The sequence below is a fragment of the Mastigoproctus giganteus genome, chromosome 5, assembly GCF_048544385.1.
Source record: "Mastigoproctus giganteus isolate SK-2022 chromosome 5, ASM4854438v1, whole genome shotgun sequence".
In the NCBI taxonomy this organism is placed as follows: Eukaryota; Metazoa; Arthropoda; class Arachnida; order Uropygi; family Thelyphonidae; genus Mastigoproctus; species Mastigoproctus giganteus.
This window is the reverse complement of record NC_143579.1, coordinates 58,698,383-58,717,660: the sequence shown is the minus strand read 5'-3', so window position 1 is coordinate 58,717,660 and position 19,278 is coordinate 58,698,383. Positions and strand designations below refer to the sequence as shown.

The window sequence follows — 19,278 nt, the reverse complement described above, 5'->3', positions numbered from 1 at the left end:
AATAAATGCCACGTTGGATAGCTGCTGTACTGAGGGCAAAAGAAGGATCTATGAAGTATTAGTATGTTGTCATAATTCAGTGATCACTCAGTGTAATATAATACAATAAGGAATAAAATAATGAGACAGTAAAATACAGTAGAACCTCATAAATCCTGCATCCTCAGAATGTAACACATGTTGGATTTTTGCAAATTTAAGTTTTTGAAAGTTATATACATAGCCTAAATATTTAGTGGTAATCCAGTAGCATAATTTATTGCAGTTATGATGGGCATTTGGAAAATTCATGGGCTGAGTATGAAGGGTTTATTTCAGGAGTCTGGTAACATGTTACTTTTCAACTTAGTTCCCCTTTGGAATCAATATACTTTTGCTGCATTTTGTTGATTCCAGCTGTGTAGAAGAAGTTAGCGAATATGGGGGATGGTCCAAGATTTTGCAGCTGTGCAATGACAGGCTTGTGGGCAGCTCATTGTCCTGGTGGAACAAGATTCCGTTGAGTTTTCCTCGGCACTTGTCTTTGTTTTCATGCAAATGCCTCACAAGGTATGTGTAATATACCCCTGTGACTGTCTGGCCCTTCCTGAAGCTAATCCACTAGCAACGCTCCATCGGCATCTCAAAAAACTGATGCTGTCACCTTGTCAGCAGAAAGAATTGACTTTGCTTCCTCTGGAGGGGAGAAGAGTTGTTTCCACTGTTTAAGCTGCTCCTTTATCTTTGGCTGAAAGTGATGGATCCATGTCTCATCTGTGGCCTTTCGAGAAATTTGCTGGATCATCTCGAAATGATGCAAATGTTCACTTGACAATTCTTGTGTGTTTTTGTGTGTGCCGACACCTTTTTTAAATATAAGAACTTCTGTTATTATGTGGTACACACATTCAGATGAATTGCCCAAGATGCTGGCAATGTATGAACTGTAACTTGTTGATCACCTCAACTTCTGGAGTGATGGACTTTGCAGGTCTTCCACAGTGTGGGTCATCTTCCAGATCTCCCTCTCTTGTTTAAATACTTCTTAACCATGGAATAGGAAGAGGCATCGTACCCCCAATGTTGTAACTATATCCTTATGCATTGCCTTTGGTGTTATCATTATCTTTTTCAGTCAGACTGTCAGTCTCTTATTTTCTCAAATAATGAATGAGTGCACAGTAACTGATTTTGTCCATCTTTCCTCATTCACATAACTTTGACTTCAGGACCTGTAATTAAAAAGATGTTACATAAACAATTCAGTACACCTGGTAAGAACAGCAACTAAGTTCAAGTAATAACAGGAACTTTCGAGATTAAGTATCTCTTTGTCAGCTGTGAGAATACATATATAAAATGTTGCAAAATGGAATATGCAGAGAGTGATCATGTTGAGTAGAAAGAGCATGTGCATGAGGATGTTAAACCTTTTTGTTGGGCAGAACTGGGTGATTGTTGTTGATGTATAGTGCGTACATGGGCTGAGTGCCAGTGTTTGTCATGCTGTAACACTGCAGACTCCATGAGTGGGTGTAGCAGCACACCTCTATTGCGATTTAAAATCCTACGACACCAGCTGTGTGCATTGACTCAAGCCACAGTCATTGATGGTAGTGGCAGGATTGGTCAACCACCTCACTACCGCATCTGTGATTGAGGTCCTGTTGCATCAACCAATAATGAACTGCAATTGTGCAGAGCCAGCTAATCAAATGGCCCTTTCATGTTCTGAGAGGTGATCCTTGGAGCCTTTTGGCAGTTTCTCCCACATAGTAGCTGCCACAATTGTGGCATGTGATGCTGGTATATTGCACCACTGCATAAAAGAGGGGGGAACGGGTGTCTTCACTCTCGAGACAAGAGATCGTAATCATCTACCTGGAAGTTGCAGGCACTTTATCTGGTACCCACGTAAGATCTTAGAAATGTGATCTGAAGTGTCTGGGTAATATGGGATGTAAGCACTAGATGTTGTCTCGTCGCTATGGGGGACCTCAGATGTGCGGAAAGCTCATGGGCTTGTAGGCCACACTTATCCTAGGCATAGGTAGGATAACCACAGTTGGTGAGGTTGGCTCTTATCTTAGATACTTTGTTGCACCTGGTGTCCATGGAACTGGAATGACTCCAATCTTGAGAGAGAGTAGTGCGTGCGCAGTACTGAATAGGTGGCAGGGGGCATACGCTGACCTGTTTTTGGTAAATTGGTTAGAGGATGTGGGCTTTCGGTTTACCGAAGTTTACAGATGTGAGCCTACACTCTTCACCAGAACATCCAGGAAAGAAAGGGTGTTGCTCGAATCTAATTTTATCCAATTCACAATAGAATTAGAACCATCTAATAAGAATGTTATTAGTGTCATATAATAATAGTGTTAGTTTTTTTATTAATTTAAATATTAATAAATAATTAAATGTTAAATATAAATGTTGATCAACAGAAATTAAATCCTATTTTGAAAAATGCATAATTAGTGATAAGGAGAACTGTTCATTTGGGCTGTGGCCCACCACTTAGGAGAATTCATGTAGCCTGTGACTTTTTAGCATTTTATCTGTTTTAACTGCTAGGGGGGGAAAAAAAGGTTGGATGTCCCTGCTTTAATGGAACCTGAGATAATTTAATAATTTTATATCTTTTATTGTTATTCTATTCAACATATATTTTATTTTTTTCATACATTACAGGAATGATTGGTTGGATTGGTTCCTACAGAAGAGGCAATTGCGTAATGAAATTTGTAAGTGCAGTGTAAACTAAAAATCAATATAGTGTATTTGTAACTAAAATACTAAAGTTTGTTTAAAGGAATCCTTCATATTTAGTTATTGCTTATTTTGTATTGAGATCTTTGTATCTAAATCACTTAAAATTGCCAATTTATTTCCTACTTTTCATTGCTTAGATTAGTATAACTTTGTTTAGGTTAGTTTTACTTTGTGCTTTCAAGACTGAAAGCACAAATGTGCAATGCATCGAATGAGTAGTATAGGCATTTTAACTTGAGGCTGTGAGGAAGGGAGGCCTAAAAACCTAATACTTTGTGTGAAAGTAGATAGCAGTATATATTTAGTTTACCTGTTTAGTATATTAAATAATATTAAATAATATAAAATTAAATAATAGTAAATAATATTAAATGATGCAAGAAATCATCAGAAAAAAAAAACAAAAAACAAACATACTTCCCACGTTTGTTTGTTATTTGTTTTTTAGGAGATTAGCAACTAAGGCCATATTGCTCCGGGATATGCGGTGGTCATTCCCTGACCTTTCCGTATCCTCCATATTTGGTGGTGACGGGCTCGAACCCCGGTCTAATCAAGAAGTGTGTGCTACGCACTGCTGTTCCTTCCCACCTGGCTACGGAGGTGCCATACTTCCCACATCACCTGTTTGAATCCTCCTAATAATTTCTCTACTTCCTCTTTAAATTTATCCACACTACCAATTTTCCACAATACTAGATGGAAATTTGTTCCAACAGTTGACTACCTGCTGGCTGAAAGCAAATTTCTGCACACCTGCAGCCATTCTTCCTAAATTTAAATTTATGTCCTCTAATGTGCATTGTCTCAGGAAGAGGAAGGATGGCATCAGCATTTATATCACTCAATCCATTCAAAACCTTAAACACCTCAGTCAGGTCTCCTTGCAGGTCCCTAGTTTCCAGATACTGAAACTTGCAGAACTGAAGCCTTTCTTGGTAAGAGTATCCTTTTATTCCCTCACTAATTTCATTGCTCTTCTCTGCACCCATTCGAACAAGTCCACATCCTTCCCAAATTGAGCCTTCTGAACCTGTATGCAGTACTTAAAATGTGGCCTAACCATTTGCCTTGTACAACAGGATAATTGCCTCCTTTTCCCTGCTGCAAAATTCCTGTGTATCATTGATGAAACCCCATCTGTCCTAGCAGCCTGTCTGCTCTGCTCAGAGAACTTCATGTGTAACTATACAGTTATCCCCAGGTGTTCTTTGTTTTCCACTGTCCTCAGGGTTGTATCACACAGTATGTTATTCTGAGATTGCTGCTACCCATATGCAATATCTCACAATTGTCAACGTTAAACTGCAATTGACACTTCTCAGCCTGTCTGCTTAATTTGTTTAGATTTTGTTGCAGTACATATCCTGATTAGTCACTAACCACTCTGTTAACCTTTGTATCATCTGCAAACTTAAACATTCAGCCTGATATGCTCAATTGTATTAATAAATATTGAAAACATTATGCCAGAACTGAATGCTGGGAGACTCCACTAATAACATCAGTCCAAAAAAAAGAGCAGTGCCCATTGATACCCTCTTTGTCTCCTGCTCAGCCATTCCTTATCCCTGACATAGCTGAGTGATCATGAGAAAAATTGCTGTAGCACATGCTCTTTGAGAGAATAGATGTATGTAGTTCAAGCTGTGACTACTAAATATGATTTAAAGTTTTTGTATTCATGATTTATTTTCAACTCCTCTGACCCCAGTGTCATGCTGGAGTACAAGCAAGAACATTTTTTCCCCCTTTATCCATAGTAGTAAGTTGCCCCTAATATCACATTGCTCCAATTTGTGTAGCAATCTTTAATGTGCAACAGTATCAAAAGCTTTTCTGAAATCTAAGTATGTGATGTCAAAGTTATTTTTTGCATCCAGCTACAGTTCCTGCATGGCTTCTCTAACCAGCGAGTCCATTATTTTCCCTGGAACAGAAGTCAAAATTTTAGGTCTGTAATTACAGTAGACATTCAGAATAACGGCACCTTCAGAGATTCAAGGTGCCATTATTTCATTTTTTCTGATATCTAGAAAGTTTTATTTTTAATATATTTAATGCAGAAATAATGAGTCTAAATAAGATAAAGAATGAAAATACAGAGATTAACAATTTTATTAACTCCACATCAAAAACATTAAACCTCTTGACGATCCAATGTTATATTCTGCCATTAATACACTCCTGCTTATGCCCTGTTCTATTTTCTTTATTATATCAAGGTTAGTCTGTGTGGTTACTCAACAGTGGCATTGTCACCATCCTCCCCATACCAGGTGGAAAAGGCCTGGGTTCGGATCTCGTCGATGACGTGAGAAACTTTCATGGATTTTTTTCACTCTGTGGCCGAGTTAGTTGGTCTCAGGTGTAGATAGCAAGGTTTTTTCCACAGAAACTGTGGTTTTTTTTTCTCCAACAAAACAGGAAAATTGACCAGAGAACACACACAATTTATGGACACAATACACATGGTTATATGAATTAACTTTCTGGGTGACCCTAATGTTGTAAGTTTGGATTATATAAAGTTTGTCAGTAAGCTTTAATGTTTTTCTTCTCTGTACGAGGTTTATTAACTTTAGAAGCCATAGTGAGGGATGTTTAATTTAAAATAAATGTAAAACAGTGTACAATCCATGATATCAGCACAGAATTCACTTTCAAAATGGTGAATGTAAACAAATAACAGTAATCACGTGACTTGCTGTTTTCTTTTTTGGGGCAATCAAGAAATCTGCGCTGTATGTAAATATCCGATCTGAATGTGCCATTAGCTCTCGGATGTTCCGTTATTTGGGGTGCTGTTATTTCGACAGTCAACTGTACTCACTTCAATCTTTGATCTCTCGTTTTGAATTAGGGATGCATATGCACATCTTTGGTCATAAAGACCACCTATGAATGCAAGGATACTCTCATAATTATAGCTAAAAGTTTGCTCACCTCTCTCTCTCTCAATATAACTGGATAGATCCAATCTGCCCCAGGCGCCATATTTACATTTAGTTTCAATTTTTCTTCCACTTGTTCCTCTCAGTTATCACAAAATAATTTAGCTCCTTGTAATTTGATATACTTCTGATATCCCTATGCCTAAAAAAAATTCCTCATGTGTGAATGTAGATCCAAAATAGTTGTTTACAAACTTCAGTTTGTCAGCAAACCTGAGCAGATTATTAACTGTTATACCATCCATATCTAGCTGACTAATGTGATTTTACTAGTCATTAGTCAGCATTACTAATGTAATGCTGACTAATAATTGTTATATCATCCCTTACCTTCTAGTGTTTATGTAAGTAAAGATGTCTTTGCTACTTTTCTTTGCCAGAAACTTCTTACAATCTGTCTTAGTTTGCCTAAGCCCCTTTTTTGACTTGATTGCAGACTAGTTTGTACCTATTTGCAGATAATGGAACGATTAGGTGACAGTGATCAAAGTGTACTGATGTGGGATTTGCTTAAATATGTAACTACTATCAGGGGTAAAGAGAAGGGTTTTTGTTTTCTTAAAGGTGACTACAGTGGTCTCAGACAGTTTTTAAAATGATGTTACTAAGAGCAAATTCTAAATGGGAAGCATTCAAGGAATTAGCCTTGGAAGCTATTAGGCTTTTCATACCAAGTAAGAAATACTGTTCAAGGTTTAGGCCTAAATGGATGTCAGATTAACTAATGGGACTCGTGGCAGAGAAGAAAAATGCATGGGATGCATATAAATTATGAGGCAACAGAGAAGTTTGTGGTAGATATAAGCTAGCCTGCAATCAAGTTACAAAGGAGGCTAGGGAAGCAAAGCCAGTTTACAAGAAATTCTTTGCAAAGGATGCAAAGAAAAACAACAGACTTCTTTATTTATGCAAACTCTAGAAGGAAGGGGATGAATCAAATTGGTCCACTTGATATTGATGGTTCGACTGGTGATGATCCTGTTCAGATAGCTGACAAACTGAATGGGTATTTTGCATCTACATTCACACAGGATGACTTTTATAGGGAAGTGGAGGATAGAAGCTTATTAAACTCTAACAGGGAGCTAAATGATTTTATAATAACCAAGAGCAAAGTGGAGGAGAGATTGTTGAAGTTAAACATAAGAAAGGCAATTGGGGTGGATGGGATCTATCCAGTTATATTAAAGGAGGCGGAAAAGGAAGTAAGCAAACAAACCCTTAGCCATAATTATGAGAGCATCCTTGGACTCAGGGGAGGTCCCCATGGAGATGTGCAAATGTAACCCCAATTCACAAAGGGTGGGACGAAGTATGGGGTTTGTTAAGGGGAAGTCTTTCTGGCCAATTTAATTGGATACTATGATGTGGTCACAAAGGAACTGGATGCAAACAATAATTTTGATATCAATACAGTCAATCTGAACTAATTGAGACCAAGGTGGTCCCAATATGAAACAAAGTATAATTAGGCCTACTATTAAATTATTGTACACAAGGTATTTTGAAATATGATACTGTATTTTGATATATGAAGTATTATAAAAAATAGATTTAGGAAATGGTTTGTAAATACATGTAATAACCAAAATGTTTTGGAGAAACATTTTGGTTATTACATGTATGTTATATTTATTTTGAACTTAATTGTTTTATGATTTCAACTATAAACTATACTTTTTTTTTTTTTACATAAACACAAGTAATTGCACACAAATAAGAGTATAATGAATCTTGGGAAGGTTTATTTTTTAAATTATGTAAACTTGACTTTTTCTTTGAACCATGCGAGATTGTCTTTTTGTGGCGAGATCTCATTCTCTTTAATAGCAGTATTTCTGTAGAACTGCATTCAGACTGTTACTCACACTATGCCATTGCAGTTTATAGCACAGTGAAGGGCTCCACATGAGTGGGCCTTCAAATGTCTTATAACGGCAGGAGTAATATTTCAGCATAACAACCGGTGCACTAAAACTAGATACTATAATTTTTTTATTGGGGGTGGCGGTGGTTTCGATAATTGACGGTTCGGATAATCTGCGTTCTACTGTACAGTCAGTCCTTATATAGCATGATAGTTGTGTTCCTAGAAACCCTCGTGCAATATAAATAACAGGCCCTATGGGGAAAAATAGGGTTAGGTGCCAACCACCCAAGATTGAACACACATTTGTAACCAAAACATTATCAAACACAATAAATAATCGTAATAAAAAATTAATAAATAAATAATCGTAATAAAAAATTGTAATATAGCAATATTTTATTATATAATAGTAGTAATAAAATACTTACATATTTTATTACTACTATTACGTAATAAAATATTGCTAATGCTTTTGCTTCTATCGTAAGCAAACTTGTTCTTTGTTTGATCTTCTATCCAAACAGACGTTCCATCTCTTATAATTCTTTGTGTCTTGATCTAATGGATTTTGTTATACTTTGAGTTGTTCCTGCTATGAAAGTTGTTTTTATTTTCTCTGCATTCTTTCTAATTCTCGGCATTGCCTCATTTAGGCCCATAGCACGTTCAATATCGCATGGTCTTTCATTTCGCTCAGAGTGTTTCACAATTTCATATTTTTTCTCTATCGACAGAGGCAGACTGGCCATAAGCTTTAATGGGGAAACCCCGGTGGGCCAGAAGACTATGGAGGCCAGTGTGATTTTGGCCATAAATTTTCCTGGGTAAGAATTTTTGACCCAGTCTGCCTGCCTGTGTGTATCCATAGTGTTTTTCTTTTTCTCTGTGAATCTGTAGTGTTTTCACCAGGAAGCTTCCTTTTCACACCTTTTTAAGTGTTTTACTCATTTTTTGGGTTAAAGTAAAGTAAACTGCAGCCATTATCAACCCACTGCAGGATGGAAGCCTCCTCAACAATTCATGCTGAGGGAAATGGACCATAATCTGCCAGTGTGGGTTGGCAGATTGACTGTATTTGACAGTCAGGGGCTTGAACCCCAGTCTACTTAAAGAGCGTGTGCTACTGCACTCCTGCTCCTGGCCACTCGGCTACAGTCTTTTTAGGGAATAAAGCTCAATTAAAAAATGAGGAGGCACACTTGATACACATAAACAAAGCCGTGCATGTGTAGCAACTGAATAAATAACACCATAAAAGCAGAGACACACTATTAACACCTCACTAGCTCACATTTTACTAAAGCACATTTCTGGCAGTTACTGCTATAAAACAATAAAAACAATTTCTAGTTGCATTTCTGCTAGTGGAATCTGTTACTGGTAGCAAACTCAATCTAATTGCATTTGCAATAATACCGATAGCTGGAATTGTGTGAGTTTTTACGTTATTATGGTGAAATGTAAATACATTTTCAGAATCTTCTCTTTATTCCTACCATGTTGCGTTCAGTTGGGGTGATTCCGTGTTCGACTACCGTTTCTTGTAAACACAAAGGCGAATCATGCATAACCAAATTCGGTCGCGTTATATATGATATCGTTCCCCTATATATAAATCGTGTATGATCGAATTCGTGTAATGTAAATACGTGTTATACGAGGACTGACTGTACTTGGATTTCAGGAAAGCTTATGATACCCTTGATGAAAGAGTATCAAAAGTGTTTAAGTATTAAAAGTGTTAAAGTGTGGCATCAAGGGCAAGTTGCTACAATGAATAAAGGGATGGTTGAGTGGGAAAAAGGTAGAGTGGTAATCAATGGACAATCTTTTGTATATTTATCAATGATATGATGAAGGTATATCGGGCTTAATGTCGAAGTTTGCAGATGACACAAAGGTTGGCAGGGTTGTTAATGACAGTTTGCTACTGCAGCAGGATCTAGAAAAGTTGGAAAGATGGGCTGAGAAGTGGCAACTGAAGTTTAACATTGACAAATGCAAAGTACTGCGTATGGGTAACAGTAGCCTCAGAGAAATGTACCAATTGTATGGTACTACACTCGGGATAGTAGAGACCTGGTTAAAGAAGTAACCAGGGGGTAATTGTGCAGTCAGATATGAAGTTTTCTGAGTGGTGCAGACAGGCTGCCATCAGGGCATGGGGTCTTGTCAGTGATATATAGAAATTTTGCTAGCAGGGATAAGGAGATGATTATCCCTTTGTATAAGGCAATGGTCAGGCCACACCTTGAGTATTGCATACAGGTTTGGAAGCCTTATTTTAGGAAGGATTTAGTGTTGCTAAGAAAAAGTACAGAGAAGGGCAACAAGATTGGTGAGGGGGGAAAAAAAAGAGGTGCTTTTACCAAGAAAGGCTTAAGTTCTGCAAATTGCAGCAGTTGGAGACTAGGCACCTGCAAGGTGATCTGATTGAGGTGCATAAGGCCTTGAATGGTTTGAGCAGGCTCAGTGCTGATGGTATTCTTCCTCTTGCTCAGATTACGAACCTGAGGGGGCATAAACTCAAATTGAGGAAAGACCATTGTAGAATAGATGTGCAGAAATTTGCCTTTAGTCAGAGGGTAGTTGATTGCTGGAATAAACTGTTGTTGTGGAAGTTGATAGCTTAAATAAATTCAAGGAAGAAGTGGACCATCTTTTGGAGTGAATAGATGGGTGAAATGGGAAGTTTTTTTTTTTTTTAGCAGATTCTGAATAAGCTTGCTTTCTTGTATCATGTCTCTGTTAATGCTATTCTAGGTTTCTGTATCCCCTGATAATTAATTTATATGCATCTCATGTATTTTTATCCTCTTTACTAGTCTCATCAGGTTGTCTGGCATCCATTTAGTTCTAAAACTTGAAGGGTGTCTTTTTTTGATATAAAAAGCCTAGTAGCTTCTATGATTACTTCCATGAATGCTTTCAATTTACAATTTAGTAATGTCATCAGTTGGTCTCACCAATTCTTAATGTGTGAATAGATTTTATAAACTGTGAAACTATTGTAGCCACCTTTATGAAAGCAAATGCCCTTCCCTTTGCTGTTGATAGTAGTTGTAGCTTTAACTCCCACATCAAGATACTGTGATCACTGCCACCTAGTGGGTCTCATAACTGCAGATTTTTAATGTATGAAAGGCTGTTGCTGATAATAAGATTAAGGGTATTGCTTTCTCTCTAACATGCTTTTGTAGAAAATCCAATAAATCCAGTAAAGACTTGGCTACTGTGTGAGTGACCAAACCACAAGTTCCAGTCTATATCTGGAAAGTTAAAATCCACCATTCTATAAGACATTCTGATTTACTGGTCTACTCTATATGTCAGGGCCGCCTCTGTAGCCAGGTGGGAAGGAGCAGCAGTGCGTAGCACACACTTCTTGATTAGACCAGGGTTCAAGCCCGCCACCACCAAATACGGAGGATGCGGAAAGGCCAGGGAATGACCACTGCATATTCTTGGAGCAATATGGCCTTAGTTGCTAATGCTCCTAAAAACCAAATAACAACAACTCTATATGTCTGTGTAGTTGTTGATTACGCTCATCACAGTCATTAGGCCTGCAACATGCTCCTACTTTCATTTTTGTTTTCTCAGTGGTTACATGACACCAAAGTTGATATGGAGAACAAAAACCATTTAAGGGAAACTAAGTTGTTGGGAACTCAAATGTTCCTAACGCAGTCAAAGCTTTTCAAACTTTTCTCCAAATCTGTTTTGGTTTAATGCATGAAAGTAAAGAATTAAACTATTAACTAGAAACCTAATATTATAAAATATTATCATTAACTGTTGCTGAAGGGGACACCTTTGCATGGTGGACTGTCATTGCTGTAAAATTAAAGTTGAACACTAAAATAATAAAAGTTGGTTTCTCTAAGTTTTTTAAATTGGATGTTTGGGAAGTGACAATCCACCAATGGTGGTATACCTTAATTAGGGAATTAGCTTTCTAGTAAATAGTTTATTTCTTCACTTTTATGCATTAAACAAAACAGCATCTGGAGGAGAGGTGGTTTTTTTTTTTTTTTTTAAATATATGAAGTTTTGGCAGAGTTAGTATAGATTAATAGTGTCATTTAATTTAAGTCTTACAGCTGAAAAATCTATACACTGAACTCAGTATAAAAAAAAAAAGTAATTCAAATCCTGACATCTAGGTTATCATGTTTGAAGTTTTTGATTTATATTTCCATAAGAAAAACAAACTCGGTGTTAAATGAGATCATCATTAGGTATTGATCTTCTTTTACTGGAAATGTGCTAATATCTCCCCAGTCCCTAAAGGAGGTGCAAAAGAAATGATATGCAATACGGACTAAATTTGAATTCTGTGGCGGGTAAGATCATGGAGTCTTTGGTTAAGGATACAGGACCATATGAATAAGAATGGTATTCTTAATGGAGCATAGCATGGATTTGTGAAGGGAGGTTTGCCTGATCAGTCTGGTTAATTACTATTACAAAGTCATAAAAGCAGTTAGATTAACCTTGACATGCTTTACCTCTTGATAGGTTTTCATGAATGTCTATTATATGAATTAAATCAAATTGGAATTACTGTTGAGATCCTTTTGATGGAATGTTCATTAATTTCCTATATATAAAAAAAATGCATTTTTATATATATGTTTCTATATATATGTATGAAACACATTAATCAGGATAATGAATTTCTTTAAAATTTGAGCTCACATATCAACTTATCTATTATAGTCTATTTCTATAATGAGTTTTCTGCCATTCTCAGATGTGTATAATTGAACAATAATCTTGACTTCATTATAATTTTCCTTTCTGTTTTTAGTTCCTGCTGACTTCTGTTTTAACTGTTGCTGCAGAAGTAGGAGGAACAATAGCGCTCAATATTTTGGACCTGAAGGTGAGAATTTTGATATGTGCTGTTTTATTTATAAAAGTTTTAATTATAAGATGGAACAAGATGCACAAATATGTTAAATCAATGTGTGTATTTTCCTTTTTTTTTATACTTAACATTTTTATTTGCATAAATTTAAGACCAAAATTTTTATTAGCAAAGAAAGCTTAATTTATTTATCATATATAGAAACCAATTTGTTTTAAAATCTTTGTTATTATAATAGTGTTCACTTTTAATGACACACAGAGGTACTTGATTTTGTTAATTGTGAATTTTACTAGAAGTGAGAATGTGTACTCCATAAAAATTGTTTCCTGGATTTATTTCATTAACAATTGGCATTGCTGCCATAACTACTGTGGTTACTACAGAATTCATTAATTTTTCATTTAGTTGAATATTTTAATGTCATCTCACCAAATATTCTTTTCTTGGTTATTGTGATGAATATTTTCATTACCTTTTATAATTCAAATACAATATATTATCACTAGAAATTAATGAATTCACTGTAACACTTCGTTGTTATATTATTTATTCATTAATCCAAAATGTGAACATATATTGAAACTGATGGTATTCTAGTAACCTGACTGGGTTGAACTGGGACTCCAGGAGAAACCTGTTATTGAACTTGAATTACTTAACAAATACACTTAATTACTTAATAAATACACCTAACAAATTTTGGTGTGCTATTCAAGTAAAATTCTTTCAGTTGAGATAACAACCCTCTCTTCATTGGTGATACATATGTTGCCTCAAATGTTCTTTTAAGCTTTGGGAATAAAAAAAAAAAAAAAAAAAAAAAAATCACTTGGGGTCAAATACGGAATATAGGGAGGATGCAGAACAACTTAAAATCCCAGCAACAAAATTCTTGCCAATTTTGTACAGGTGCAATGAGGCTTAATTAATGTATCGACAGACCTTACTCTTGATTCTCATTTGATTTTTTTTTTTTTTTTTTTTTTTTTTTTGAAGTTTTTCCAATGTCAGTGTACAAATCTGAATTGATTATGAGCCTTTTTCCAAAATATTGGTGTGTATATCACCTATAGGATAATTCAAACTCAATAATTGCATGTTCAAAGCAGTTTCCATTTAAAACAATTAATTTTTAAATACATTACACATATATGCTACTGTACAGATACAAACTAGAAACTACTAGCTATATGGAGAACCTAGTTGGAACTGAATTCTCTATAGTAATAGGGGCGCCTCCGTAGCCAGGTGGGAAGGAGCAGCAGTGCGTAGCACACGCTTCTTGATTAGACCGGGGTTCGAGCCCGTCACCACCAAATACGGAGGATGCGGAAAGGTCAGGGTATGACCACCGCATATCCCGGAGCAATATGGCCTTAGTTGCTAATGCTCCTAAAAACCAAATAACAACAACAACAACATCTATAGTAATAGAACAACATAGTGCTGAGATTATGAACTGTGAGTCGTTAGTTTGCAGCTTGCCCTGATATTTGTAGGAAAGGAATGCAATGTGAACTGAATATCTGTAATAGTGGATGGAACTAATGTTTACCATTTATATCAGCCTGTAAAATATAAATATATGCATCTAACTAATAGAGAATTAATATATGTAATTAGCTAAGCAAGTCATAAACTCTTACATGAGCAAAGAAAAAATTATGTTCATATTTCAGCAAATAAGTAACCAGTATGTGTGCTGAGATCCAAAGCAGTGCACAGAGCTCTGCATAAGAAAAAAAATAAAATCAATAAATTATACAGAGGCCAATTATAAATAGAATACATTGAATGGTATGTCAAGGGCTAGCTAAAATAGGCCTAAAAATTGGCCTCGTTTTGTATATGAGTAAATTAAGAGCAAATTTACTCCTATACAAAAGAGTACATGAGTAAATTATGCTACATTTACTGGCTTATGTCTTTTGTTTTCTGTTTCTATACTCCACAATCTCTTAGAGTACTCAAGGGAGAGCTGAATGTTATTTCTGTTCTACTTTTACCAATTATTTTATTTACTTTTGGCATTTGCTTATAACACCTTCCTCTTCTCCCATTCAGGATTTAGAATGGTGGTTGGCTCTAATTTGTAAATACAGTGCAAATATACTGCAGTTTCAGATATAATGTGAGTGGGATCATGTCCTTGAGAGGGATGTTAAAAAGTTGCAGTTATGGCAAAATATAAGTTTCACAATAGCTACTAGTGGAAGCAAACTCGATACCTTACAGAGTTGAACCAGCTAGTGCAATGGAACCACTGAGCAATTATATATTCTCTTCTGTGGTATATTCCCTCAGTGAGATGATTAAATTTTTATGAACAGTAGTTTTCCAAGAGTAATTACTGTAGATGCTTTCCTTCTCCCTTGTCTTGCTTCAATTAAAAATGCAATAAAAAAAATCAGTGAAATATTAATTGCAGATGGAACACTTGCAAATATAAACATTTTCCTCTGAGAGAGGATCCAGCTACCATATTTGTTTATTTTGATATATTCGGTTGTAAATTTTTCCGAACAGCAATATGTAACATTCCTTTCAAGGATGAAATCACATTTAGAATGGCAAAATTTAGAATAGCTAAAGGCATAATGAAAAATGTTTATGAATTGACAAATGTTTTATATATTTTTATAAGTTGCTGCTGCTATTATCCACAATTTTACTGCAGTACTGTAAAATTCACTTATGGTATCCTAAAGTAGTTCCATAGTCTGATCCAGAATGTAACCCAACCAATTACACTATTTTGTTTGTTTGTTATTTGGTTTTTAGGAGCATTAGCAACTAAGGCCATATTGCTCCGGGATATGCGGTGGTCATTCGCTGACCTTTCCACATCTTCCGTATTTGGTGGTGATCGGCTTGAACCCCAGTCTAATCAAGAAGCATATACTACGCACTGCTGCTCCTTCCCACCTGGCTACGGAGACACCACACTATTTTGTATGTAAAACAATTTGAGGGGTTGATTTTCACTTGCATGATTTCCAGAAATACCTTAATTGTGTAACTAGAGTACTTTTTAGAGGGGAAGAAGCTTTTTTTTTTTTTTTTACTCATGTATGACCACTCAGCTAAAGTGATTGTGGCCTGTGATTAATGTGGCTGAGTTGTTCCTTATTTCCTATTTATGTGCTATATGTGAATTAGATTCCCTGCAAATGTGTTTCATTTAGAAGCGTGAGATCATTATAAAAATATGACAGTTTTGAAATTTTATTTTTTTATGTATATGATTGTTATTTAATTTTAATGATTGTTAATAAGCATTGTTATTTAATATTTTGTATTTTACAGCATTATATTAAAAAAACTACAGTTGTGGTGCATTTGCCATTTAAAACAATTAACCCATTTTGTCCACTGACAGAAAAAATAGTAAAATAAAAAAAAACATAGTGACAAATGGGCCTGGAGTACTGGGGTCCATAGTTTAACAGATATTTATTTAAAGTATACCCAGTAAAATAAAATAAAATAAAATATTTCCAGAAGCTTTCGGAACTCGTGTCCCTTTCTCAACTGACAGAATTTTTTTTTTTAAATACATTACAAGCAAACTGTGGCACGTTACTCATTCGTCATTGTTGTAGCACGGACGTGTGCTGCCTTGCGCCAGTGATCATCCATCAATAAAACGGTTGTCTCCAGGATTGGATGTATACGCATGCCTTTCTGGCGATTTAATGCCTTAGGGTTGTTCATTATGTTTAGTGACTCTAGCCATAGGCGGTGGCGAAAGTGTCGCGCGTGGTCCACTATCTCAAAGTCGCGCTTGGGGTCAAGATCGTGGTTGGTAGCCCAAAAAATGTTCTGCAAGCGCGGACTGGTCAGTTTCGGCAAGCCGGATTGCTCTGTCGTGTTCCGTGAGGCGATCCTGGAGACGTCTCGATGTCTCACCTACGTAGCAACTGTTACAGGCCCTACAGGTGATACGGTACACTACATTGCTGCGTAAGACAGGTGTGACAGGGGTCTTCACACTGGAGACAAGTGAACGTAGGTTCCTACCTGGTAATTGTACACATTTTATGTTGTAACTTCTCAGGATCTTCGAGATACGTCCTGACACTCCTGGATAGTACGGAATGTAGGCGGATGATATGCCGACTTGCTTCGGAGGTCTTGGGTTGGAAGTAAGCTCTTGTGCCTGTAACAAGCATCTGTTTAGTACATGGGATGGATAACCGCATCTGGTTAAGTCCGCCTTCACACGGGAGATCTCGTTACGTCTAATTGTGTCGGTGCTGGAATGGCTCCAGGCCCTGGAGAACAGGGTGCGGGCAGTGCTATTGAGATGGCTTGGAGCGTGGCCGGACCCGTAGTTGGTGAATTGACCGCACCACATGGGTTTGCGGTATACTGAGGTCTCTAGATGTGGGCCTACGCGATGCACTAGCACGTCCAGAAACGGGAGCGAACCGTCCACCTCTGATTCTACGGTAAACTTGATGAAATTGGATAGAGAGTTGAGGTATTCTAGTAGTACCGTTTCAGAACCACGTGGTATTATGGTAAAAATATCGTCGACATATCTACACCACGTTGTAATAGGTGTAGGTGGGTTCTGGTGTATCTGCTTCTCCAGATCTTCCATGGCGATGTTAGCTACTACGGAACTGACAGGGGCACCCATAGCAGTGCCATGTACTTGTTTGTAGAGTGAGTCTTCAAAGGTGAAGATGCTGCTAGAGAGGCATAGGTTGAGGGCGGTACAGATGTCATCAGTGGATAGTGACGTCCTGGATTGGAGGCTTAAGTCGCTCTCAAGGAGCCTTCTGGCGCAGTGCACGGCCTGTTGGACGGGAATCGAGGTGAATAAAGAAACCACGTCAAATGATGCCATGACAGAGTTATCAGGGATTGAAATGTCCTTAATGGTGTTAATGAATTCACTGCTGTTTTTAACGGTGTGAGATGTATTACCTATAAGAGGCGAGAGGAGGCTCGCGATGTGTTTGGACAGTTCATACGTTGGGGCACTGCAGCAAGACACTATAGGTCTGAGAGGAATACCCGGTTTATGGATCTTTGGTAATCCGTAGAATTGTGGTAGTTGACAGCCAGTACCACGCAGAAGATGGTGAGTCGCGGTCGGGATCTTCTTATCTTTAAGCCATGCGTGGACAAGTTTATTAACATTTGCTTCCAGACGTTTCAAGACTTTAACGGGAGGATCAGGTAGAGGTTCATATACGTTAGGATCGAGTAATAGGGCCAAGGCTTTCTCTCGGTAGGCTGATCGGTCCAGCACAACAGTCCGGCGCCCTTTATCCGCAGGAAGTACAACGATGGAGTTGTCTTTTCTTATAGATGACAGGGCGGCACGTTGGCGGTGGTTGAGGTTTGAGCACGTTTTTCGAGTGTTGCGGAGGACTGCGGCAGTCTTGAATCGGATCTCGTTGGCAGTTTCTTCGGGAAGGTTGGTAATACTGGCTTCTATGCCCATAGCGAGCTGTGTGATGGGAGGTTTCGATGGTATAACGGCGAATTTCATACCGTTTGATAAAACACTCAGCTGCTCGTTGGACAGTTGTTTGTTACTTAGATTCAAGACGAAAGAAGTCGTGTCGTCTGAACGAGTGTTCGTCTTTAAGGAGTTGGTTTCTATGCTCAAGTTGAGCATAGAAACCAACTCCTTAAAAGACGAACACTCGTTCAGACGACACGACTTCTTTCGTCTTGAATCTAAGTAACAAACAACTGTCCAACGAGCAGCTGAGTGTTTTATCAAACGGTATGAAATTCGCCGTTATACCATCGAAACCTCCCATCACACAGCTCGCTATGGGCATAGAAGCCAGTATTACCAACCTTCCCGAAGAAACTGCCAACGAGATCCGATTCAAGACTGCCGCAGTCCTCCGCAACACTCGAAAAACGTGCTCAAACCTCAACCACCGCCAACGTGCCGCCCTGTCATCTATAAGAAAAGACAACTCCATCGTTGTACTTCCTGCGGATAAAGGGCGCCGGACTGTTGTGCTGGACCGATCAGCCTACCGAGAGAAAGCCTTGGCCCTATTACTCGATCCTAACGTATATGAACCTCTACCTGATCCTCCCGTTAAAGTCTTGAAACGTCTGGAAGCAAATGTTAATAAACTTGTCCACGCATGGCTTAAAGATAAGAAGATCCCGACCGCGACTCACCATCTTCTGCGTGGTACTGGCTGTCAACTACCACAATTCTACGGATTACCAAAGATCCATAAACCGGGTATTCCTCTCAGACCTATAGTGTCTTGCTGCAGTGCCCCAACGTATGAACTGTCCAAACACATCGCGAGCCTCCTCTCGCCTCTTATAGGTAATACATCTCACACCGTTAAAAACAGCAGTGAATTCATTAACACCATTAAGGACATTTCAATCCCTGATAACTCTGTCATGGCATCATTTGACGTGGTTTCTTTATTCACCTCGATTCCCGTCCAACAGGCCGTGCACTGCGCCAGAAGGCTCCTTGAGAGCGACTTAAGCCTCCAATCCAGGACGTCACTATCCACTGATGACATCTGTACCGCCCTCAACCTATGCCTCTCTAGCAGCATCTTCACCTTTGAAGACTCACTCTACAAACAAGTACATGGCACTGCTATGGGTGCCCCTGTCAGTTCCGTAGTAGCTAACATCGCCATGGAAGATCTGGAGAAGCAGATACACCAGAACCCACCTACACCTATTACAACGTGGTGTAGATATGTCGACGATATTTTTACCATAATACCACGTGGTTCTGAAACAGTACTACTAGAATACCTCAACTCTCTATCCAATTTCATCAAGTTTACCGTAGAATCAGAGGTGGACGGTTC

At 37.8% G+C, this 19,278-nt stretch overlaps 1 protein-coding gene across 1 annotated transcript in view; it reads left to right on the top strand.

Moving 5' to 3' along the window:
* Window positions 1–19,278, top strand: part of LOC150085424 (tetraspanin-9-like) — a 104,607-nt gene that overhangs the window by 68,659 nt on the left and 16,670 nt on the right. Inside the window, exons 4-5 of the mRNA XM_090373225.1 lie at window positions 2,671–2,723; window positions 12,389–12,463. Coding sequence (XP_090229351.1) covers window positions 2,671–2,723; window positions 12,389–12,463 — 128 coding nt within the window. The remainder of the gene's footprint in view (window positions 1–2,670; window positions 2,724–12,388; window positions 12,464–19,278) is intronic.